Raw genomic sequence first — 23,654 nt, 5'->3', positions numbered from 1 at the left:
AGGTGTGATACACAAAGTGATAGAGTTTAAACATCTCTTCTTTGCCAAGAGTAACCTGAGAAACACACATTTCATCCACACATCTAAGTGGAAAAGTAATACTTTGCATATCTGTGCACTACCTAAATAAGGTGCAAGTCTGAAAAATTTTTTATCTGCTCTGGCAATTTGCATCCTATTTTCCAGCACTCCAAAAGCCTGTATTCTCCTTCAACAGGAATGTGACCAAGTGAAAAAAACCTAAATTGCAAATACAATAAGCTACCACAGGATAAGACTAAATAGGTTAAAAAAGCCAGTGATATTTCTGCACAGATGTACATTAGAATAAAATCCAGGCTATCAAGTATTCCAGCATATTTTACACTGTGAAAGAAAAAAAATTTCCTTACCCTGTCATTGACTGGTCTCAAGTCAGAAGTCACCATAAAGAGGTTTATCAACACTAAAAAAAAAGAAAAGAAGACATTTATTAGTCATCAGAGCTGAGGCTGAACAGTTCATCCTAGAAACTACCCTTGAAGAAAGCTTTGCTTGAAAGCAGCCCTGATCTGGCAAATTGTCAAAATTTACCTTTCTGTTTGGGTTTATAGACAGGTTTGTCAATCTGGATGAACACTGAGGACCCTTTGCTGTCAATAGTGACTGTGGTGTAGTTGTGGAAGATGTACCCTTCCTCTGCCAGGTGCCTGTTGCCCCAGACTTTCAAATGGGCTTGTCCACGAAGCCCTGAGGGCACCTAGAAAACAGACCAGGAGGTGAGGAAGACACAGAAAAAGCCTTTGAGCTTTTGGGAATATAAGTGACACTGAAGTGAGCAAGAACAGCCACCTGCTGCGTTTCAGTGTAACAGTGTGTTAGTAATAAAGAGAAAATGAAGAACACACTAGACCTTCTAGAACATATAAACTTCAAAGGAGGCAAAGTCATGCTAAAAACATGGCAGGAAATTCTCTTCTGCCCTTTATCACTCATGCAAAGTGATATTTGATCTATGATCTGCATGTGCAGCTTCCACTACAAAAGGTGTGTTCCTGCTATGGAACACACAGCTCTACCAACAGAGGAAAAAAAACCCAACCACCAACATAAAAGAAGTCCCCCCTCGACAAAAATTGCATGCTTGCACATTTTCAACCAGTTCCTCAGACTCTGAAAATGACAGCAGATTAAAAATTACACAGTAAAAAACCTGATCATACAGTTCTAGAAGCGGGTCACATAGTATTTTGTTCCACCCTTTACATCCCAAAGAAGACAAGTCCAAAGTGAGCCTAAGTTAAGAGAGCCAACACTTCTAAAGGTTTGTTCTTCAGTCCAGTTCAATTTTGCCTGCATTTGAAGTCATAACCTACACAGAATTCTGTACTGCCATTCTTATCAAATAACCCCAACATAGAACTTTACGTTGAGCCATGAGCCACTGATTTTCTTTAGTGGTCTAAGGGCCAGACAGGTGAGCTGTGATGGGTTAAGCATTGCTCTTTTCACTCTCCACTCTTCCTCTTGAGCAGGTTCCTTCCTCCTCAGTGTGTGCACCAGAATGTGACGTGTATTTGTGCCTCAGCTGCTCAGAGACCAATGCCTGATGTGGCTGAAGGGAAGTCCCTCACGCTTTCGCCAAAAACATCTTAAAATAATTGACACTTACCTTCAGTTTAATTGTTCCTTTATCTAAAATAAGAGAGCAAGAGAGAGAGTTATTCTCAAGGTAAGGCACTAACATTTTAGATATTTGCAGTTTAGCAAATTCCATAGAGCTGTTCCCTGACACACTCTCATTATGATTTCACCTAAAATAATTTTCCTGCTCTGTAAAACAATCTGCAGGGTGAGCAAATTGGACCAAGCAGAGTTCTCCAAAATAAACTCGGTCCACATTCATTCACAATTTTTGCCCAAGATAAACTGCAAAGTTCTCTATGGTTGGAGAGCACCATCAAGGTTGAGGTTTCACCACAGAGCAGCCTGTGCTTACAGAAGTATTTTGCTGCTAAAAGGAACATGGCCTTTTCTGGGACTTGAACAGTTCTCAAAACACTGATAGGATCTATTTTGATTGCTGGATATGGGCATACCTAAGAGTTGTCCTGAGCATACGCTGTCCATATGTATAAGCATCACTCCCTTTGAATTAATTTGCAATTGTCAGCCAGTTTCAAAGACAACAAGGGGAGGATACAATGAGAGACAATCTGTTCCAAAAAAGGAAATGGCTTTTATATAACTCCCAATTTTAACACACAGAAGGGTTAAAATATATGATGGTTAAAGAGCCTGATTGCCTGAGCCTTGTTGACAACACAGCTCACACCACTCCTAGCAGTGGTACAACAGTGCTACTGGACTCCACTTTCACCAGTGTAAATTCACTCAGCATTAAGTTGGATGTAATCAAAACACTCTGTCTTTATTCACAGGATAGAGCTATCTGCCTTGGATTTTAATGACTTATCCAACTGCTGAAATATTACCACCTCTCTCAGCCACACTCAATCCTGAAGATGGAGAGACTGTATTCCCAGCACTTATTTTTAAATAAGGAAAGAAAATGATGATGATAATGATGCAGATTTTATGTTTTTCTTTAAAATAAACTTACCTTATTCCTTATATAGGCCCCAGTGACAAATATTCAGGCTTCAAAAGGAAAGATATTCACTATAAAACTTTTGAATATCAACATCTGTGTATGTTTTGGTGTTCCAAAATTATTGACCTATTTGTTATCACATACATCAAAAACACATTGACACAATCAACTGAGGTGGTGTAGCAGTAGCCAATTAATTAGATATTAGTTTGCCTCCAGTTCCATTATCGCCTAAAGCAATTAAGAGATATTGTTGTGCTCCCACAGCACCTCAACTTACAAACTAGTTCTCAAGTTCAGAATCACAGTACCTTACCCAGAACTGTTCCGTGGCTTCGTGACACAGTTTCTCCTTTGACCACTAACTGGATCTGGACTGTTGTCTCCTTGGCAGAGTTGAAGATGGTCACACTTATGGCTTCCTCCACACCAGCTCGGAAAACTGAAGGTGCTGCAATCAAATAACCCCTGAGAACCAAAATTAGAAGTAATCAGTCAAGACTCAGCAATAAGAGCATTATCATCATTTGTGAGCCACTTTATGTGTAGCAAAAGGAAAAGAACAAACTACTCTGCGACATATTTGTTCCTGTATGGTCACGTTTGTGACCACCACCAGTCTAAGCCTGTATCTAATATGAATAAAAGAACACAGGATGCACACAGAAACAAACCTAAGTGCTTACAAATGGCTTATAAATCCTTAAGATTTAAATAAAAAGAGTTCAATATCAATGTTTATTGCATATATATAATATACATTTATATGTAGCAAACTAAAGATACAATGAGCTGATTATATATTATATGTAACAAACTAAACATACAACCAGCTAATCATAAAAAATCATAAAGTTCATGAAGGAATAAGGAGGTACCTGAACCTCTGATAGAGTTTTGCAGCTAATGCTTTGTTTTGAAACAGTTTAGATACTTGTAACATTTTTACCTCAATCATTTTTCATGGCTTCATTTTCACATTCTCAGATCTGATACTTGGCCCTTTCTAAACATCAGACTCACACACATGTAACACACCTGAACTTCCAGTTTATACAGAAGCAGCAGTTACAAGATTAGGCTCAAATTCCCACTTTTTTATTTAAACAATTATGACCTGCAAGTATAAAAACACCAGCAAAAAGGCATTATTTTAGCAGGCACATGCAGAGTTTTAAAGCCACCCCAGACGACCTCCCAGAGATGCTGCAACCTGAGTATTTGTGAATGGAATCTGCACCACTCCTCCAAGAATGGCACCGTGCCAGGAACTTGTCAACTAAAAGCATTACAGGCTCTGAGCTCTTCTATGCATTTATATTCTCTTCATGACACACCTTTCTGGGTTTTTTTTCTACCAAAAAGGATTTTTTTTAATATGAGGCAATTCCCAAGATGCCTCTTAGAGCCCAGTTTCTCAGCCCATGCCTTTCTACAGTCTCCCAAACCAGGTTGCTTTAGCTCATGATTAATTATCACTTTGGGATGAGGACGATGGTGTTTTACAGCCCTCAAGTCATCTTTTATCAAATTCCAAGCCCACGTTTCTCTCTCAGCAGGCCTCATTGCCATGGAGATCCCATTACCCCCAAAGGAAGTTCAGAACTCTGTGGCATTCAAGTTAAATTGCATGGGGTACTTGCAGATTCAAAACCTTCTGGCTGCTAGGTTTGAAAGTTCATCAGAGCAGTAATGAATAACAATAAAAAGTTACTACTAAGCCTGCAAATTCTTGGTAAAAAAGAGATAGCTGATCTAGTTGCAGAGGAAGAAAGACTACTAGCTGTATTCAGGATGAAATGATAGGATTTAAACTGTCACATAAGCCCAGCTCTGCAGTGCCATATGTGAAGCACATGTACTCATATTGTTCTGAATCTCTGCAACTCTTTCTGAAGTACCAGTCCCTTGACACAAATATTTAAATCACTTTTTAAGTGGCATTTAAATATTAAATATTTAACTTTGCACTCGAAACGTTAACTTGACAGTGACGGGACAGATCCTTTAAGCACATTTGACTATCAGCTCTGTCAGGTTACACCAAAACTTGGCAGGATACGAAATATTTTCTAGTAAGCAAGTGAAAATAAGTTCTCCATGGCACTCAGTTAATGCACCTATTCACGTTGCTGACGGGCTACAACAAGCTAGGCATAAAGAACAAAGCAAACCTTAATCAAAATTAACCTAAACACACTAGAACTAGCTGTAGGTTCAAAATTAACCTAAACACGCAGAACGAGCTGAAAGCCAGAGAACTTCCCCGCAGTTTCTCCCCGGCTAATCTTCCCCCACAGGATCTTCACACGCTCCTCGTGAGCGCCCAGCATTACCTCCAACCACCCCCAGCGCAACACCCCGGATTCCTTAAATAATTGCTCGCAGATAGGAGCTTTGCAGCCGCTCGCCGGAGCAGCTGGAGGCAGGTATTGCAAGGGAGCTTTCTCCTTCTTTTTTTTTTCCCTCCCTTTCCCTTCGCTGTGCACTTTTGCACCGGCGAGTACAAACGTGCCGCTGCCGCAGCCTCCAACCCCTCCGGCGGGCTCCGCGGGCTTTGTTAAGAGGCTGATGCAGCTCCCCCCGAGCAGAGGGGTTCGCAGAGGGGTTCTCGCCCCGCCGCCCTGCCCGGGGATGCTGCCCCGAGCTCCTCCCGGTACTTACTGCCGGTCTCGGGGCTGTGCAGCGCTCAGACTGCCCAGGGCGAAAAGTAGCGCCCAGGGGCTGCAGCGAGACATGGTATCGCGAATCCCGTTCGGGGCGGGCAGCTCCAGGAGCCTTTTGTTCGTGGCTGAGTGCAGCCCGAGCCTCCGCCGCCCGCGCCCGGGCTTGGCTCGGCTCGGTTCGGCTCCCCGGTGCTTCTGGCCGCCGCCCCCGCCGCGTCCCCGCCCCCGGGCCGCCCCCTCCTGGCCCCGGTGCCCGCTCGGCCCCGGCTCTTTGCTCTTTGTCTGTCGTTCCCCCGCCCGCTCCTGACAGCGGGGCCCGCCCCGCACGGCCCCAGGTGTGCTCCCTCCCGGCTCCGCACCTCCGGCAGCGCTGACAGCGCAGTCGGGCCGGGTGTCCCCGCCTGTCCCCGGGGCTGCTGCGGCATCGGCGCCTCTACTCCCCAGCCCAAAGTGCCCCCGGAGACCCGCCCGGGCTCCTCCGCCTTCCTCCCGAGTCCCTGAGGTGCCACAGACGCGAAAGCCGAGGTTACCAATGATCCAATGATCCGGCACTCCCAGCACGGTGTGTTCCCGGTAACTGAGCCTCTGCGCGCCGAGGGACTCCACTGAGCGCTGCCAAAGAACTGCTTCCCAACCCAAAATCCAGTGCCAGCACTGATGCTACTCTGGTTTTTTACCGGATCTTTTTATCCTCCTCCATCCGTAGGCCCGAGTCTATCCATCTCCATCCCTCTGTCCCAGCCAGTGCTTCCAGGGGCTCGGGACAGGAGAGGGAGCTCCTGTCTGAAGAGGTGCAGCTTAAGAGTAGAGCTCACACAAACCGGGGGAAAGCAAATCCAAAGCAAGAGCAGAGATTCGAGATGAAAAATGTCACAACAGTGACGGATTAAATGCTCCAACAGAGCGGAATTCTTGCCCCAGAAATAAATGAAACCCCTCAATATAGGCAGTTTGTTTCCCCCAACATGTTTCCCCCAAATACTACACACCTGGCTTAAGGTAAAGTACCAGGAAAACAGAAAAAAATTATAACCTTTTATTCTAGGTTGGCTCCAATATTTGACCCTCAGTTTCATTTCTTCTCAAAATCACAGGTATGGACCCCAGCATTTTATTTAGCAAAAATACACATTTGTATCCAAGTCAGCTCAAGAGTTTCCCAAAGTCCCTTCCTTCTGGCTTCTGACAAGAAAAAGAGCAAGTTGCTAAAGCTGCTGTTATTTTTCTCCATCTTGAAATAATTTCAGCTACCATATATTTCAGCACTGTCATTCCTAGCTACCACATTTTCTGCAAGGCAATCCATTCCCTAAAAGCACAAAGTCATCAAAAGGAACAAGGATTCCCTGACAATTTCAGCAACAGGACTCAGAGGCTGATTGGTCCTTAACCAGGAGATAAATAAATGGTGCCTAAATTTTTATCTTATTTGAAACTTACTTTAATATGTCTTCTCTTTAAAATAAAATCATTAACTCAGTAGGTTTTTGATAAATTCAGACTATCTTCAGTAGTGGATAACACTGCTAGACGTGGTTACATTTTCCTACTTAAATCTAACCTAAACCAGCCCTGCCTTATTTTTGTGGAGAGGCAGAACAAATCTAGAAGAAGAATGAACACATTTTGACAAATTAGACAAGACTAGACTCTAGAACCACAGGGATCACTTCCCAAGGAAACCATGCACTGTGAGAAGGAACTTATTAGAAAGTACATTAAAGGGGGAATGTTTTGGGTTTGGCTTTTTGTTTGTTTGTTTGGGGTTTTTGAGACAAACTAAAGAAAAAGCAAAATCTGCTAATTCCAAATTCTTTTTCAGCTTCATCATATTCATCATATTAAAGGAGGCAAAAAATGAAAATGAAGCACCTCTGCTGTTCTCATGGTATGGCAGCCTCAAACTAAAGTACAATATCTCACCAACCAAACTACTGACTTTGATAGAAGCCCTGCAGAGATCAGGTATGTTTGGGCTGAAACATCATCATGCTTTCGAAAAAATAATTATCTCTACACATACTTTTCTAGAGCAAACCACAAATGGTTCATTACAGACTCATACTTGAGATCTGCAGGATATGTACCAAAAAAATCACCAAGTGCCACTGAACACCCATCCTGTCACCCACATTTCATCTTTGAGAAAGCTCTGGGTAAGGACTCGAAAGAAGCAACAGGATTCAGCAATGAATTGATAAATGGAGCAAAGTGTAGCTCTAAAATGGAGCTCCATCATCTTCAGAATAATACACAAATGTGTATTTCTACATTTCAAAAAGCACAGCTAGAAATTCCCCTTAAGTGGAATAGAGCCCTTTGGAACAACTAACTTTTTTAAAGGTGAGATTTCTTCTAAACTGAAGAATTTCTGTTTGACATTTACTGAGTACAAGAAATCTCAGGCAATTACAACCTCTAAAGCAAACCATCTTCTAATTATGAAAGTATGTGCAATCCTGTAAATAAGGCTGGAATCAGCTTCGTCTGAAAAAAAAAAAGGAGGCTTTAGATATAATTTCAAACTATTTACTTACTGAAATGGAATTTTCTGTGCTTGCCAAAATGAATCCCATTCAGTGTGATGCAACAGGTGTTGGAATTCCAGCAGCCGCCTGCAACCCACATCTGGGAATGGTTAAGGAGTTTAAAGGCTGTAAGAACTGCTCATGTATAAAAACTATTCATCAGTCAGATCCATGGGTCATATTCACCCACTGTGCATAGCTAGGATTTTTGTTCGTTTACTGAATGCGTAATTCTGCTCCTCATGAAGTTTGAGGAATCTCAGGCACTTGAAAACATGTGGGGCCATACTGGTGTCAGAAAGGTGAGGGAGGGACAGCAGTTAAGAGAAGAAGGTGTGAATACACCTATATGGGTTCTGACTAGATCTAATTTACATCCTGACCCCTTGTACAATCTTGTCACTTCTCTACAGAAGAAATTATCACCCTGATGTCCCATCTACCTCATAAATAAACTATGCAATGTGAAAATTATCCGACAGCTATTTGTCAAACAAAAAATGTTAATTTTTGAGTGCTGTGAATCCTTTTGGATCCCCCCTCCAACTGCAAAATTCAAATCAGTGAGATTACTCCCAAGAATCAAGTGGTAGGACCACCCCATTAATAATTAGCCCTTGTTAATTGCCTCAGCATAACTGCTGTCACCAACCTGTCACGTAGATGATCAGATCAGATCTATAAAAGGTAATACTCACTTATTTAAAGATTTTGAGAGTATATATGTAAATTGTGCACAGAAAAGATACTGTACTAAACCCAAGGCTATTACTTATTCAGCTTTGTGTTAAGTCCTGTAAGCACTAGATTTCAGTAGAAGGTGGGCGAGAAATAAAGAACAAGTCCTCAGTTTCCAGAATCATTTGTCCCCACTCCCCAATGGAAAAACGTTTGTCTCAGTCATTACATAGCACCAGACAAGAATAAGGCCTTAATTAATTTTATAGTATTATATTCATGGTAAAAAAGCCACACTCATTCTTTAACTCCCAGTTTAGTTCTCCCTTTGTGTTTCTGGGACAGCCAAACAGATAGCAAATACAGAAACCGATAACTGCAAAACAAATGTCCCAGGCTTTGCCACACTCTTGGAAGCTCCCCAGGGTGAAGGCTTAACAGAGAATGCATCAGTCCACAGCGGTGGAAACCAGACTGATCCTTCTTCCAGGAAAACAGGCATCTCTAGAACAAAATTATAAGGAAAGGATAATTAAAGAGCACATTTTAAATTAGAGTGTAATCTGAGTAGCATATAACAGGATAATGATATTGAGAACATAATTATTAAATAGCTCTGTCAAAAATCGTTATTATTCATCTGTAGAACAGGAAAGCCTGATCTTTCACAGCAATAAAACATTTTAATTCCTGACAAAGTGATGGAAATAGTACTAAGAAAGCATTCAAAGGGGCAGACGCTCATCTAGAAGGAAGAGCACTGTGCTTATCAGAAGTGGCTGTCATTGAGACATTTAGTCAGAAATAACTTCCCAGTTTCCTTTGAAATAGTTTTATAGTTTTCTTCTCAGCCCCAACATATGACTGGCACAGTTTGTGCATAGTCCGACTAACAGTGAAGTCACTTCCCACGTGCAATAGATACTAAAATGTGGAATTAAGTTCTGATATGCTACAGGCCACCTCCAAATACACATTATCTATATAAATAAAAAGATTAGAAAAGTCTGAAGAGGCAAGTTGTGTTTGCTTCCCTAATACAAAAAATTCAAGATTTAAGCAAGAAACTCAATAGGTCTTGCGTACACAATATCACAGAATTATTTTAAAATAAGAGGCAGCTGAGACTCCTCTGCAAACCTTGTGCTTGCTTTGCAGGCCACACACAAATGCAGTGGAAGAAACAACTCAAAACCATTCCTGAGTTGAGCAGGAACGTTCACTTAATCACTGGAAATGCTCTTAATTGGTGTGGCTCAGTGGTGCATTTCAGAGCTATTAGATCTTCTGCCGCTCTGGAACTCTTTTCATGTCCTGGCAGTCCCAGCCCAGTCAGCAGTTTGTTTATCATATTCAGGATGAATTTCCGGATCTCCAACAAAGTGGTATTTACTCTGAGGCAGGGAAGACTGCAGTAATCCAATAAGTTCTCATTAGCCTAAAATGCAGAAACATCTGCTGGGGTCATGAGCTGCTTATGTGCTGTTGATGAGCACAGAACCAGTACCCTCTGCAGCAGTGTGAAAAACGAGCTGGGGGGAGGGGAACAGGAACCCCGAGGATCTCCCAGGGCACCCCAGGCAGGAGGGATCCTGCCTTATCTTGACCCTAGAGAACAGGAATTACAGCCAAAAAATGCCTTGACTCAGCCCTCCCGAGCTGGTGTCCCATCTCCTCTGAAATCACTGCCTGTGATGTGCTGCAAGTTAAAATAGTTGTTTTTCTAGTCAGTAGCTTTCTGCTGAGCGAACAGAAATGAGAACCTGTGGTACTTTGGATCCCTCAACTGCACTGGAAACTCCATTGCCTTTAGCACAGGAGCCTGCCCTTCTCTATACTCCTGGTCCATCAGGCTTCCCCTGAGGACCCACCATGTTAACTGCAGATGGAGTGGTAAATAAAATAAAAGTCAGGAGATGCAGCAGTTAAGGTGATGTACCTTTGACAGTGGAGTTCTGGAGATCATGAAATTAAGAGATTTAATGCAGAGCTGGAGAACGGAAAGTCATGGCTTTTGGTTCAAGCCATATAGTCTGCTCATAACCCTTAAATATTTTTTAGTCCAGTAAGAACACAGAGAAATGAAGATCTAAATCACAGAACTCAATGAAAGAGTCTGGCAACATCAGCCAGGAACTCAGGAGAATGTGGTCAGAGCTCTACCAGGATCCAGGCAGGGCAATCTGCAACTGCAAACCCTGCTTAAAAGAGCTGCAAATCTCTTTTTAGACAGTCTTAAAATCCCTTTCTCCCCCCCACAAAAGCACTTTAGAACACATGAATGTTAATAATTGGTTAAGAAGAACTTCTGCCTAAAAGATGAATAAATAGGCAGCAAATACTGCACAAGTTCAGACAAAACAAAACTAAGTCTTCATTGGTACAAGCTACAGAAGGGAGAACATTATTAATTCTGGGGGAGGGAAAAGAAAAAGATTGATAACCTGAATAAAAAAGAGCCCTTAATTTGTTTAGGATTCCAACCGATTTAGAGCATGTAACACTGTCAGAAAATAAGTGGAAAATACAAAATAAGTGGTGTCACATCTGTTTAGCTCCTGCTCCAGTGATTCTGCAGCTCTTTGTTGTTGTTTGTACAGTGTTAAATGACAGCATCCAATTCTGTAGCTGTTTCAAGGTGGAGGAACCTAAAACCCTTCTGCAAAGAGCCAAAGCAGAACCACTTAGAATATTCAGAAAAATTCAAGAAGGAAAAGTCTCAGTCCAAACTAGTTTCAAAGCCTTTCCTGGAGAGGCTGAGCTGCTTTGGCTGACACTTGTTCTACCATTTGTATGAAGAATTACACAAATGTTCAATTTAAGGCAAAGAACGGCCAGAATGCTCAAATTAATGCCTCTGGTTGTTCTGAAACAATGAGCGCACATCCCCGGGCACGGCATTGTTCTGGACAAGTAGTTTGGCTCCAGCTCCAGGACTCCCCTTTTCCCTGGAATTGTGTGAGGATAACGACTGCCACCTGCAGCAGCAGAGATGAACTACTGCCCCGAGGATTTAGAGCCTTTAATTGTGGTCACAGCAAGCACTGCCTCTGGGGGAGAACTAACAGCATTCCACTCCTTTTTAGAGGGAAAATTTGCGTGGCTGGCTGTTGCTCAAGTAACATTTGGGTGTATAGATACACACACAATAGTATCTCAGTGGTAGAAAATCATTTGACTGAAGAGGATGGGTTTAATTTATAAGTATTTCTTAAAGAAAAATATATTTTTAGAACAGCAATGAGGTGTACAATCAAGAAATCCTAGGAAAGACATTTTGGTATGTCTGTTCAGAGACATTATTATCAAGATATTACAGTATTGATTTTAATTTCATCTCCTTCATGTTTAAGACATCACTTCATGACTTTCAGAGTCTCAGAATGACACACTGATCATAAGAAGGTTAAAGGTGTGAGGACGCACAGCCTAAGCAATAATCCAACCCTAGGAAAAAACACTTTCATCACATTGGAGCCTTTCTACCCACATCTCTATCCACCAAAACTAACTACCCTACTTATTTGTAGCTAAGCTATGATTGCTGGGCAAAGTTCCCCACCCAGTGGACAAATTCATTGATGCAGCTCATGCTCCTGATCCAGAGCATGATCCATCTACCTGCAACACTTACAACTCACTTTTATTTTATTTTTATTTTATTTTTGTGCTGAATGGTAGCACACACAGGTGAACTACTAGGGGCAGATCATCTAATATGTTCCTACAATAAAACCGGCTTATGGGTAAGTTGCAGCTAAAAAAATGACACTGCCATTATATACAAGTTGGGTCTGAATAGTTGTTATACACTGGCTTCTCATCCAGTGCACAGCATTCTACTGATCCAGTTACTTAATTTACTCCTAATTTTTAATAAAAGGGGACAAGAATCTAGTTAGACCGTTAGTGACACAGGAAGAAAGCCTGAACAGCACTTGAAGGAGTGCAAGGAGAATGCTCCAAGAATTTTTTTGAGGCTAAAAGGCCTTATAGACACAGGTTAAGCCAGAAACATACCCCTCTGAACACAACACAAAGCAAAGGTTTTGAAAAACCATCACAGAAAGACGTTCCATAGCTCATAAAAAACAAGATACAGCATGTCTTCCAGAGAAAAATGCATTCCAAGTACAAAAAAGGAAAGCATGCCAGATCTGGCATGTATGTTCATAGCCCAGCACACCTGCTCTCCAGCACTTTCTCAGTCATTAGGCTTGTGATTTCCCTCCACATTCCCAATCCTTTGGCCTGACCACTTCAGGTGCTCATGGCTCACCACTGGGACCACTCAGTGTGTACAAGTCCATTGCTGGACTGTGTAGTATCAGCCCAGCTGGAAACAAAAGCTTCTGTAGGAAATCAGTGAAGATATTCAAGCATGATACAGCAGTGGAAAATATTCTTTATTATTAAAAAGAATTAAAGTCCTTAAAAAGCATTGGGACTACCAGACCTAACTAAGCCTTTTGAACTGTTCACATATGAGCAACTGAATGTTGCTCTGGGGGTACTGTCACAGACCCTGAGAAACCAGCAAAGGGCTATGGCTTACTTCTTCAAACAGCGAGACAGTGTTAGCCAAGGGTGGCTGGGGTGTTTGAGAGCTGTAGCAGCAACTGTTATCCTGATCCAGGAGGCCCAAAAACTCACCCTTGGGCAGCACATGGTCGTGTATGTACCCCATGCAGTCCAAGCTGTGCTTGAGGAAAAGGGGGGCCACTGGCTGTCCCCCAGCAGAATGCTTACATACCAAGCTGAGTTGTTGGAACAGGATGATGTTACCCTGAAAACAACATCTATTGTAAATCCTCCTATGTTTCTGTCCTCAACATTGACTGACAGTGTGCCTGAGCATGACTGTTTGCAGACCATTGAGGAGGCCTTTTCCAGCAGACCAGACCTGAAGTACGTGCCTCTGGAAAACCCAAACTGGGAACTGTACACAGATGGAAGCAGTTTCATGAGGGATGGAAAGCAAATGACAGGGCATGCAGTGACAACCAAGGACGAGGTAGTCGGGGCAAAGGCCTTGCCAGCGGATGTATCACCCCAAAAGGCGGAACTGATTGCACTGACAAGAGCTCTCGAACTGAGCGAAGGAAAGAAGGTAAATACATGGACCGATTCTAAATATGCATTCAGTGTTGTATGTGCCCATAGAGCCATCTGGAAAGAGAGAGAGCTACTAATGGCCCAAGGCAGTGGGATCAAACATGCAGACCAAATCCATGCACTCCTACAGCGTATGTGGAAGCCTGAGGAAGTGTCTATCACGCATTGCAGAGCTCATCAGAAGGGGAAAGCAACTCCCGAATTAGGAAATCATTTTGCCAACCAGGTGGCAAATGGGGCTGCAGAAAAAGGTATCCTAGCAGTAATACCACAGAAGGAAATCGCTCTGACAGGGTTCACCCCAAAATATGATGAGAAAGACCACCAGTTAATTAAGACCCTTAATGCTGAAATGAAAGAAAGTGGACAGGCTGTTACACCTACAGGACATGTTGTAATCACACCCCAACTCCTTAGGGAGATAGCTCTGCGGGAACAGGAGGCTACCCACTGGGGAACAGAAAACCTTCTAAAACATCTGCCTATTTGCAGAAGGCAGTAATAGGGACAGGTATGACCAAAGTCGTGCAATCCATTTTAAGTAAATGTGAAATCTGCAGGCAAAATAATCCTGATACAAGCAAGAGAGTGGTGCCAGGGGTAACAAAGGCCAGGGACCTTCACGGAGATTACTGGCAAATAGATTTTGCTGAGTTACCACCCAGGGAGGGATACAAGTACATACTAGTACTGGTTGACACAATGGCCTGAAGCTTACCCCTGTCACACTAACACAGCAAGGGAAGTGCTAAAAGTTTTGCTCAACCATATAATTCCAAGGTTTGGGGTTCCTCTAGGAATGTCATCAGATAGAGGGACACGTTTTATTGCAACAGTAGTGAAGGAGATTTGTCGCGTCCTGGGAATTGCCTGGGACCTGCATACTCCCTACAGACCTCAGGCAAGCGGCGAAGTAGAACGTATGAATGGTACTCTTAAAATGCAAATTGGTAAAATTTGTCAGGAAACATCCATGTCATGGGTTCAGGCTTTACCTCTAGCTCTGTTGAGAATTCGCATACAACCACGGCGGAGAAACAACATAAGTCCTTATGAAATATTATATGGGAGACCATACCAAGCTCCACATATTCCAGGGGACATTCACATGAGGGGGAAAGTTGATCTACAAAAGTATTTATAGAAAGTGCAGAGATTCATTAAGTTATCCAGACCCACAGGATTGGACACCCCTGCCCATCAATTCCAGCCTGGAGACTGGGTCTACGTTAAATGCTGGGACAGTGACCCACTGCAAGCCAAGTGGAGAGGACCATTCTGAGTCCTGCTGACTTCCCTCGCTGCAGTCCAAGTTGCTGGCAAAGGACCCTGGTTTCATTACTCCAGAGTTAAGAAAGCTTCAGTTCCTGGAACTACTAGCAAATCAGAGCCTGACACCGATGAAGAGCATGTGGCCTAGACTGTTTCTTCTGTATATGTTATCTGTACAGTTGGTAACTATGACTCAGGTTTAGAACCAAAATTTACATGTGGCTTTAGCAAAAATGGATCCAATATCCTTCATGAAAGTGAGTGCTGGATTTGCACTATGGATTCAGCTGAAATTTGGCAACAAGTTTAAATTCTACATTGGGCAATTCCTGAGGATGTCTCACTGGGTTTTGGAGACATTCTCCACAAACTTACTTCACGGTTACCAAATTGGACCCAGATAAAACAACTGTTTATATTAGTGATATGCATAATTAGTGTTTGTATAATAGCTCATTGCATGAACCGATGTTGTAGATGTTGGCCATCTCTCTGGTATAATGATAGGTATAAGTGGTAGAGATTGGACAAGATTGAGTTTTATCCATCTCTAAAGGGGGGACTGATGCCTCAGAGCTTTTTTATCCTGATTTTTAAACTTTTATAGATTTTAGAAGTAGATGTGTAGTGAACGTAGATTTTAATGTAGCTGTATTATATCCCTACGGGGGCCCCCTGGTGGTCTAGTGGTTAGGATGCAGCGCTCTCACCGCCGCAGCCCGGGTTCGATTCCCAGTCAGGGGACTTCCCCGGGCAGATGGAGCTCGTCAGCCCTGTAAGGCCATCCATCTAAGAGAAGGTCACTCTAAACAAACCTACGTCCTGAGGACCTCACTGCCACTGTCCGAGCTCGCTTGGCCCCAGCAGATGAACCTTAGGATTAAAGGGTGGGCTCAGTTCAGCACACACTGTGTCTCATCTAAAAAATCCACTGCGCAGGCTCGAAGGGTAAAGACCTTTCCCAAAAATCTTCGTTCACGAAGACTGGCCATGATGATATCCCTTACCCTGTAGCATAATGTTTACACATACCCAACCCTATTATCCCATTTCATATCAATCCCTCTAAAATTTCATTAGCATGTTTAGTCTTCTTTTCAAGGTAGAATTGTAGAAAAACACCCTAAGGCCTGGACCAGAAGATATCACATAGACACAGCGACCTTCAAGCCCAGAACCTTGGAGGAACCCCAAGGATTCTATGTGCTTTGAAGAAGATGAAGATGAGGAAGAAGGGGTCCCAAAGACCCCAAAGCCAATTCCCAAACAGGTGTGTCAGGGGCAGAATGGGGCAGAACCAGGGTTGGACAGAACCGGGATTGGATGGACCTTATTATAAAATCATAGAACGACTGCCTGAGGGGGTGTGCGAGGTACGTATTCCCTGGGCCTTAGGCCTGAGGTTAAAGGACCTGCTCTCTTTATCTCATCTTATACAATAAATTGGCCTGGAGTCTTTTTCTCCGCAGTCTTTTAGGCAACACCAGGAATATTATTTACTTATTATTTCTTATTATTTACTTTACAGTATCGTCAAGGCAGAAAGTGATGAAACAGCTGTCACAGAAATCCATGTTAAAAGAGAGCTGTGATGTGTCCTGATGGGACAGCAGGCAGAACAACACTCCATTTTCTGTATCAGTGCTGCTGGTTTCACATCCTCATATAACTGAAAAACTGTTGTATGTTCATACAAGAAGCAAAAGGATAGCATGTCCAATGGCATTGAGTTAGCACCTACCCAGCAGTAAAACTATACAGAAACTTAGTTGAAATACCAGCGTTTCACAACATCTAGCCCGTGCTTCTCTTCACATGCACTTTGGTTATGCAGAGAAACTTCTTTACTGACTTCAAACGACAGGTTCTGCACTTCTCTGAAGCTCCTGGAACACATGAAGCTGAATCAGTGACTCCAAAGGACAGTGACTTCTGCTTTAGCCCAAAGACTACACACCTGGACATTGGTGTCTTTCTCCTACTATGGCCCCACCAGAATAAAAAAAAAAGTAAAATGTGAATTTTCTTCCCTAAGACAAGAATCTGGAGAATACAGGGGCAGTTGGCAGGTGGGGGAGATGAGTAGCTTCAATGATTTGAGTTGTAATCTCTTCCGGGACAATGAATGAAATATTCTTGAATATGTCATGCTTTAACTCTTCTTCACTTTCCTGGTGGTACTTTGTATTTGTTGATACAATACTTGAGGAAAAAAAAAAAACAATTCTATGCTCCTAAAGGATGATACATTTGCAGGGTTGTTATTTAAGACATTGTTTCCAGTTCACTTCTCTGTCTCCCAGAGTTCTCCACTCCTACATATTTGCACTTACCAGGTCTGTTCTTGCTCACTGAAATTCTCACCTAAAGCGGCAGAGAATAGCACACTAAAGTAGTTCACTTGGCACGCACAAACAAAAACAAAGCCAACCATCCTACTTTGACTGTAGGTAGGGCAGGGACAGAAATGCAGATGGGCTGCTATAAAGAGAATTAAACTTACTGCTACCAAACCCTCAGTTAATCCTCCTCCATTCTATGTTCTGGATATATTCTGGCAAGGTTGATAGATTTTCCTTGGAATATTTAATCAACAAGTCTTCCACCCAACTTTTGTAATTACCTTTGAAGCTCTTTATCCAGTTTCTGAGACACTTCTTTAAGCTCTTTCAGTGCAGTAAGTGCTTTTGCACAGTCTTCTGAGTGGCTTGGCATAATTTCTGTCAGAAGCTCCCGTGTGATCTTTAATTGCTTTCCCAGTTCATCTACAAGTGAGATGTTAAAGGTATTATTAAAAATGCAGTGCCACCAGTTAATACAGGATATCAGCAGCTGGAGTAACCCAGAGGCAAGTGAACTAGATAATGAAAAACTACTGTTTGTTCAGCTTTCACAAACACACTGTGAAACTGTGAAAGCCAAATTATTTTTCATTATTGTGACAAGCACTAGCAACGGGCTATTGAATGAGAGGTTGATTAGCAATTTTAGAGTATGCAAATGCGAGAGAAAAAATAAGTTTTAAACATCCAAAATTCCCTGGCCAGTTACATGTATTGCTCTTGGCATGTAGCCCCCCAAGAAATTTATCCAGTCATTTCCTTCAGCGTTCATAAACCAAAAAGGAACATAAACCTATTTATTTCAAGTCTTCTTACAAGAATTCTAAGTTCTTTAATAAATGTTTCCATTTGTTTCTAAGTGCAAGATTATTGTAAATTGTTTCTTGCAGACCAGTAGTTTAAAAATGTAACTTTTTGTCCAGACTTCAATACAAAACACATGTACTGATTTATTGAACATTCTGATTCAACACAACACAATAATATTTAAGCTCCAGTTCTACAAGAAACATGAGCAAGTCTACCCAGGTGAGTGTATCTCTCAAACACAGAAAAAGGAAGAGATCACAGTATTCCTACATTTTCCTCATTAACATTTTCCTTACTTACTTATTTATTCCTCCATATTCCTTATTTACGCAGTAGGGACAAGAAATGAGGAGTAATGTCATGAATACAGTTAAAATATACAGAAATTTGCTAAAGAAGGTGTATATGAAGACTGACCCAGCTTAAAAAATTAATCTCTTCCCTGCTGCAAGATAAAAAACCTGTTCAAGTGCAGTGAAGTGGTTAAACAGAGATAAGAATTACACACAGCACAATGTGTGACTAATGCTGCAGCCCAGTGTTCACATAAGCTCTAAGAGCACTCAAAATTCCTCCAATAGCCATAGACACATGTAGCAATAACAATATAAGAAGTTTTTTTAGCATAAAACCACTATTTCTGAAAGTAAATTTGGTAAATCAAGTTTTCATACCAAGATATGTTTGCTTATCTCCTTCTATGTGAATGTTCTTTATGGGTAATTCATGTCTAGTGGCATCCAGGGAAGCTGCAAAGCTTTTATATTGCTTTTGAAACTGTTCACAGACAGGAACGAGGGGAGACAGCACTTCAATCTGAAACACATACACAATGAACCAAGACTTCTCCAAAAGCAGCTACTTTGTAATTAAAAACATGGCTCAATACAGAAAAATAATTTATTAAAAAACCTCCAACCAAATATCACTCTGAAATGCTTTCTGACAGAGGAATTCAAGAAATTTGTGGTATAATAATCCCATCATGCTGTTTAATATGTTTTCCTCTACCACCTCAAAACGCCCAGGTCAATACCAGTTTCTTTGGTCCTGTAGCTCAGAGGTATCAGCAACACAGCAGGCAAAAGGTTTTATAGCAGATGCTTCAATTACTTTAACTGTACTTAACAAGAGTGTTCTCCAAAAGCCTTGTTTCATTTTTGCAGTGCATATTTGTTAAAAAGCAAAGAGAGATACAGTTTTGAACATTAATTATTCATAAGAAACCTGTCTTCTTACAGCCAAATTAGAGCTGGGTAACACAGACAAACCAGACAAAGAAAGAACACAAGATATTCACTTCTCATTAAGGGTTGGCATCTCAGCTCCAGCAGAGAAATATTCTCTGAATAAAGGGCTACTTCATATATGAGTTTGTTTAAATGTAAGCATAAATTGTAAACAACCTACCTGTTTGTCTAATGCTTCACTGAGCTTCTGCTCTCTCTCTTTAAGCAGAATTTCACGTTTCAACTCCAAGAGCTTCTCCTGTTGTCTCTGCTTTTCTTCAGACAACATCATCAAGTTTTTTTCTGCTTTTTCCTCCAGCTTGGCAAGATTTTTTCCTGTCTATTACATCCCAAAAATATGCACAGTTAAGGCTACACCTAAGCAATTAACATATTCTGAGTAAACAGATGTAAACCAGGTCAAAGAGCTGTAACTAATGAATAGGAGACATCACGTAATAAGCACAGAACATCAGAATTAAAGCCCCCCTCAATCCTCTTTCCCCTACTGCTTTTTGTAAAGGAAAATACACACATACACCACTGAGGGAAAAAAGTCACTGCTATAACCTTGAACTCCAGCCCGACTCACACAGTTTTCCCAAAACTTCTGCATCCCCCCAATTCCTAAGAACCAGCACCAGATAATAAACTGGCACTAAACTCACTCTAAGAGTTTTCAAAGCAAATAACACACTTTTACAACCATAATCACATACAGTCACAAAAATCTAACTTCTATGGATCAGGAAGCATTTAAGAAATTAAACAATTCCTCAATATCAGGTTCTACCTGAAACACCAAATATTTGACTGACTCTCACCTCTATTCTTAAGTAAGTTAAAAGTAGTGTCTCAGATTCCAGCTCTGTCATTGAATCACTGGAATCAGTTTCCTTCAGAAAAGAAAAGAATATACTGCATCAAGTTTGGTATTTAAGCAATAATTTTTTCAGTGGTCAAATAAATTACCAATAGTCCGATTTGTGCCTGGAATCATCACCAACAACAGTAAGTTTGATCAGAAAAGTTTGGGGTTTTAAACAACTCGTGTTCATTAAATATACCTTATTGTTCCACAACATTTTATAATATTTTCAGCACGTTTTCATAATACTGGCAGAGAATTTGAAGTTTTAGTCCTACACTGAATGAGATCCCTAAATAAGGCACTTCAAACCAGGTTGAATCAATGTTAGTTCTTTAAGCAGATAAATCTCAAAGATAAGGTGATAGAACTAAACAGGATAGGAATGCAAAAAGAATCCACCTGAGGAGATGCTATAACTGGAACAGATTCTTTACCAGAGAGAAGCAAAGTTCTGGTCAGCGTTCAGAGATCTGATAAACAAACCACACATTGCCACCAGTAGAACTGACTTCTGTCAGGAGGGTTTAGATCATCCCAGGACCTCAGTTGTAATCCAGATTAAAGAGACAGAAAATCTTCATTTTGCACATTTCGAAATAAATATCCTTACAAATGAAAGCAGTGAGACTCACTGCTCCAGTTTTCTCTGTCTGTGTCCATGCATCTCCTTCTTCAGCTGATTCTGAACAATCACTCTTCTTGCGGACAGTTTTATCTGTATCACAACAAAAAAGTCAGTGCTCTCTTCTACCAAGGTCTACAGAGTGGATCAACATACCATCAGGTTCTTTAAAGGCAGAGATAATTTCAAAATTATTATGTGCACCGGTAAAGAAGACTTGTGCTCTATGTCTGGCTCTGATATACTCATGAGCAGATGTGGATCATGTGAGCATTTAGCTTTAAGTGACAGTTACAGACAGATGGGATCTACTTTTCAGAAGAGCTGACAGTCCAACACCCACCTGTTACAGGAATAAAGACTTGAGAGTACTTTAATTTTTTATCTTCAACAAAACCAACAGGGCACCCAAAAGATATTACAAATTGAGAGGTTAATTTAAACCTTAAAAGTCTTAGTAGCTCTGCTTAAAGACACCAGAAACAACATTCACTTCATTTAAAAAAATCCTTTTGTGAGTATACAAGAATACAGTGATTTCTTATCACCATGTTTCAGCACATACATTAAAAAATAATAAAACCAGAAATCAGGTATAAATGGAAATGTACCATTAATAGCTGAGAGATCAAGGTCCGGTCTTTTAATTTTTTCTTCATCTAATAAGGTGGACTGCAAGTCACCATTCTCAAAGATACTCTGACTTAAGCTATGGCCAACACCTGTGAAAAGAAGCTGTTATCAAACTAAAAGAATGTGAACAGGTTCTGCACAAATTCACAACTACATGTTGTAGAGGCACAGAGAAGTTGATTTTAGTCACAATCCCCCTCATCTCAGGCCACACCATGATCTGAGAAATGCTGCTTAAGGCTCAGCCTTGACAAACTGGACTAAGCTCCTCTTGAGCTGATCAGAAACACTGGTCTCAGGAACCAGCGCTCTCTAATGAACACCTGCTTTTTAAAAGCCTTGGAAACTTATTTTTCTTGAACCTTCAAAGAAAGTTACCAATGGAATTGCAGCCAGGATGAAAAACTGCTATGACTAAAGTCCAAAGTAAGACCCTCCAAGCTCTCAATTCCCAGAAGATAATACACTAATGTGTATGTCCCAAACACCTTGGAGCCAACCAAGGACTGTGGGTAACGACAGACAAGAATGGTTGGGAATAACCAAGGAATTAACACGTGGTGAGAAAGACTGGCTGGAGAATGTTGAACAGGAGCAACCTTTCTCAATTCAGATGTCCCGATTTCCTCATGATTTTCAAGTCAAGGCCTTACCAGAGAATTATTTTGCAATTCTTACAAAAGAAATAAAAATGGACTGTTTTGCAGACAGGGATTTTTCAGGCATTTACACTGGGTTTAATAAAAAGATTAAATAAAAAAAAAAGGCAGAGTACAGGTGAGGGCACAGGAGAAGAACAGTTCAAAATCTTCTGCATAAGGCAGGAAAGATGCTTTTAGGCAGCCCAAGCATTCAATTCTAGATCCAGCACTTGAGTTCACATCTCTTAATCCCACATCAAGCTTCTCAGTTCCCATTTTTATACAAATAATGACTGGCAGAGATGCAAGTAATAAAAAATATCGCCATCTTAGAGCTGTTAAGAGTTTCAGAGGTTGGAAAAAAGAAAGAATAGCTTTGAAATACCGGTAAAACCTACCAACAGAAGTTTCATGTTTCTGAGAAAGAACTGATTTTGGTTTAGCTGCAGAAGATGGTGGGGCAGCACACAATGAAGAGGAACTTGCTGAAGCACCCTGCAAATGAACACACAGGTAAGACAGAACATAATCAGCAATGTACCTTATCTTCAACTCGAATGCTGACAACAAACAGCCTCAATCCCAGGGCACCTTGCAAGTCACTCGAGTGTAGCCCCAAGCTCCCACCTGGTAACACACAGAGCTCCCTCACAACCCCAGCAGAGCCGGGTTTTTTGCCCAGGTCTCGCTGCCCTATGTCCGAGCCGCCCCTCACACCATTTCTACCCTTTGCTGAGCGGTAGTCCAGGTACCTTCTCGGTGTTCTTCTTATCGTACTGCAGGTAACGAGACTGCACCGTTCTTCCTCCTGGAAAAGGGGCAAAGATAGCTCAGCTGGGCCCGACAGGTCGGATGCTCCTCACCCCTTAGCCGGCTCGGATCTCCCCCCTCAGCCGTACAGGGCTCTCCCCTCAGCCGGCTCGGATCCCTCGCCCTCAAGGGGGTTGGATCAACGCCCTCGAATGGCTCGAATCCCCCTCCTCAGCCAGCTTGGATCAACCCCCTCAGTCGGGCTGAGGTTCCCCCCTCACCCGTACCGGGCTCCCGCCCTCAGCCAGCTCGGATCCCCCCTCACCTCCCACGCCTACCTTTCCGCTTAGCTACAGGCGCTTGTCCGCCCGCCGCCGCGGTGCCGGGGTCTCTCCTGTGTGCAGACATCCTGCCAAGGTAGTAGCGGGAGAGCGAGGGGGCCGGGCAGAGATCCCTCCCCCTCAGCCCTGAGCCGCCTCAGCCGCCATCGCGTTTGAACCAACGCGCCCGCGCAGCACCGCCCTGGGCGGCGGCGGCAGAGCGCCCCCTGGCGGCGCGGAGGGCTGAAACGAGCCACCGCAGCCTGACGGGTCGCACCCGGCGGCTGCTGCCCTCCGGGTTAAACGAGGGTCTGGCAGTTCCTGGCTGGGCCCGAAAGCCTTTTTTCCCTCAGGCCTTTGGTGGCCGCTCTCTGCAACGTCAGCTGGTGGAACCCAGTTCTGGGCTCCTCAGGACAAGAAAGACAAGGAGCTGCTGGAGAGGGTCCAGCGGAGGCCACGAAGGTGATGAGGGATCTGGAGCATCTCTCTGATGAGGAGAGACTGCAGGAGCTGGCCTGGTTAGTTTAGAGAGCAGAAGACTCAGAGGGGATCTCATTAATTCATATAAATATCTCCTCGGTGGA

The 23,654-nt window shown here is 42.3% G+C and overlaps 2 protein-coding genes across 5 annotated transcripts in view; both read right to left on the bottom strand.

Moving 5' to 3' along the window:
- CPAMD8 (C3 and PZP like, alpha-2-macroglobulin domain containing 8) overlaps positions 1 to 5,359 on the bottom strand; it is a 51,209-nt gene extending 45,850 nt beyond the window's left edge. The window contains exons 1-5 of the mRNA XM_017836368.1: positions 5,258 to 5,359; positions 2,910 to 3,061; positions 1,652 to 1,674; positions 574 to 739; positions 393 to 445 (exon numbers count right to left, since the gene is read on the bottom strand). Of these exons, the coding sequence (XP_017691857.1) occupies positions 393 to 445; positions 574 to 739; positions 1,652 to 1,674; positions 2,910 to 3,061; positions 5,258 to 5,331 (468 nt within the window). The 5' untranslated portion in view covers positions 5,332 to 5,359. The remainder of the gene's footprint in view (positions 1 to 392; positions 446 to 573; positions 740 to 1,651; positions 1,675 to 2,909; positions 3,062 to 5,257) is intronic.
- Positions 5,360 to 7,957: 2,598 nt separating this feature from the next.
- HAUS8 (HAUS augmin like complex subunit 8) lies at positions 7,958 to 23,270 on the bottom strand. Of its 4 annotated transcripts, none has more exons than XM_017836441.1 (12): positions 23,089 to 23,270; positions 22,753 to 22,808; positions 22,399 to 22,495; positions 21,338 to 21,448; positions 20,737 to 20,819; positions 20,058 to 20,129; positions 19,415 to 19,573; positions 18,679 to 18,820; positions 17,476 to 17,617; positions 16,594 to 16,738; positions 9,606 to 9,903; positions 7,958 to 8,969 (listed from the first exon to the last, which is right to left on the bottom strand). In XM_017836441.1, exons 1-10 carry the CDS (start codon positions 23,156 to 23,158, stop codon positions 16,618 to 16,620), a joined length of 1,053 nt encoding a protein of 350 aa, XP_017691930.1. In that variant the 5' UTR covers positions 23,159 to 23,270; the 3' UTR covers positions 7,958 to 8,969; positions 9,606 to 9,903; positions 16,594 to 16,617. The 4 variants fall into 4 exon arrangements, with proteins under 4 accessions (XP_017691930.1, XP_017691927.1, XP_017691928.1 ...); XM_017836438.1 differs by having other exon boundaries at positions 16,631 to 16,738; XM_017836439.1 differs by lacking the exon at positions 9,606 to 9,903.
- Between the last annotated feature and the right edge of the window lie 384 nt (positions 23,271 to 23,654).

Source organism: Lepidothrix coronata, unplaced genomic scaffold, assembly GCF_001604755.1.
Source record: "Lepidothrix coronata isolate B3197 unplaced genomic scaffold, Lepidothrix_coronata-1.0 Scaffold277, whole genome shotgun sequence".
NCBI classification, from domain to species: Eukaryota; Metazoa; Chordata; class Aves; order Passeriformes; family Pipridae; genus Lepidothrix; species Lepidothrix coronata.
Note: the sequence above shows the minus strand (reverse complement) of the source record. Positions and strands in the feature narration are given on the sequence as shown.

Bases quoted from the DNA above. Each gene is read 5' to 3' on its own strand.
- HAUS8 (XM_017836438.1), bottom strand. From the start codon at position 23,158: ATGTCTGCACACAGGAGAGACCCCGGCACCGCGGCGGCGGGCGGACAA. The intron at 22,496-22,752 runs GTACCTGGACTA...GTTCATTTGCAG, and splicing joins ATAAGAAGAACACCGAGAAG to GGTGCTTCAGCAAGTTCCTC. The intron at 20,130-20,736 runs GTGAGTCTCACT...TCTTTTCTGAAG, and splicing joins AGACAGAGAAAACTGGAGCA to GAAACTGATTCCAGTGATTC.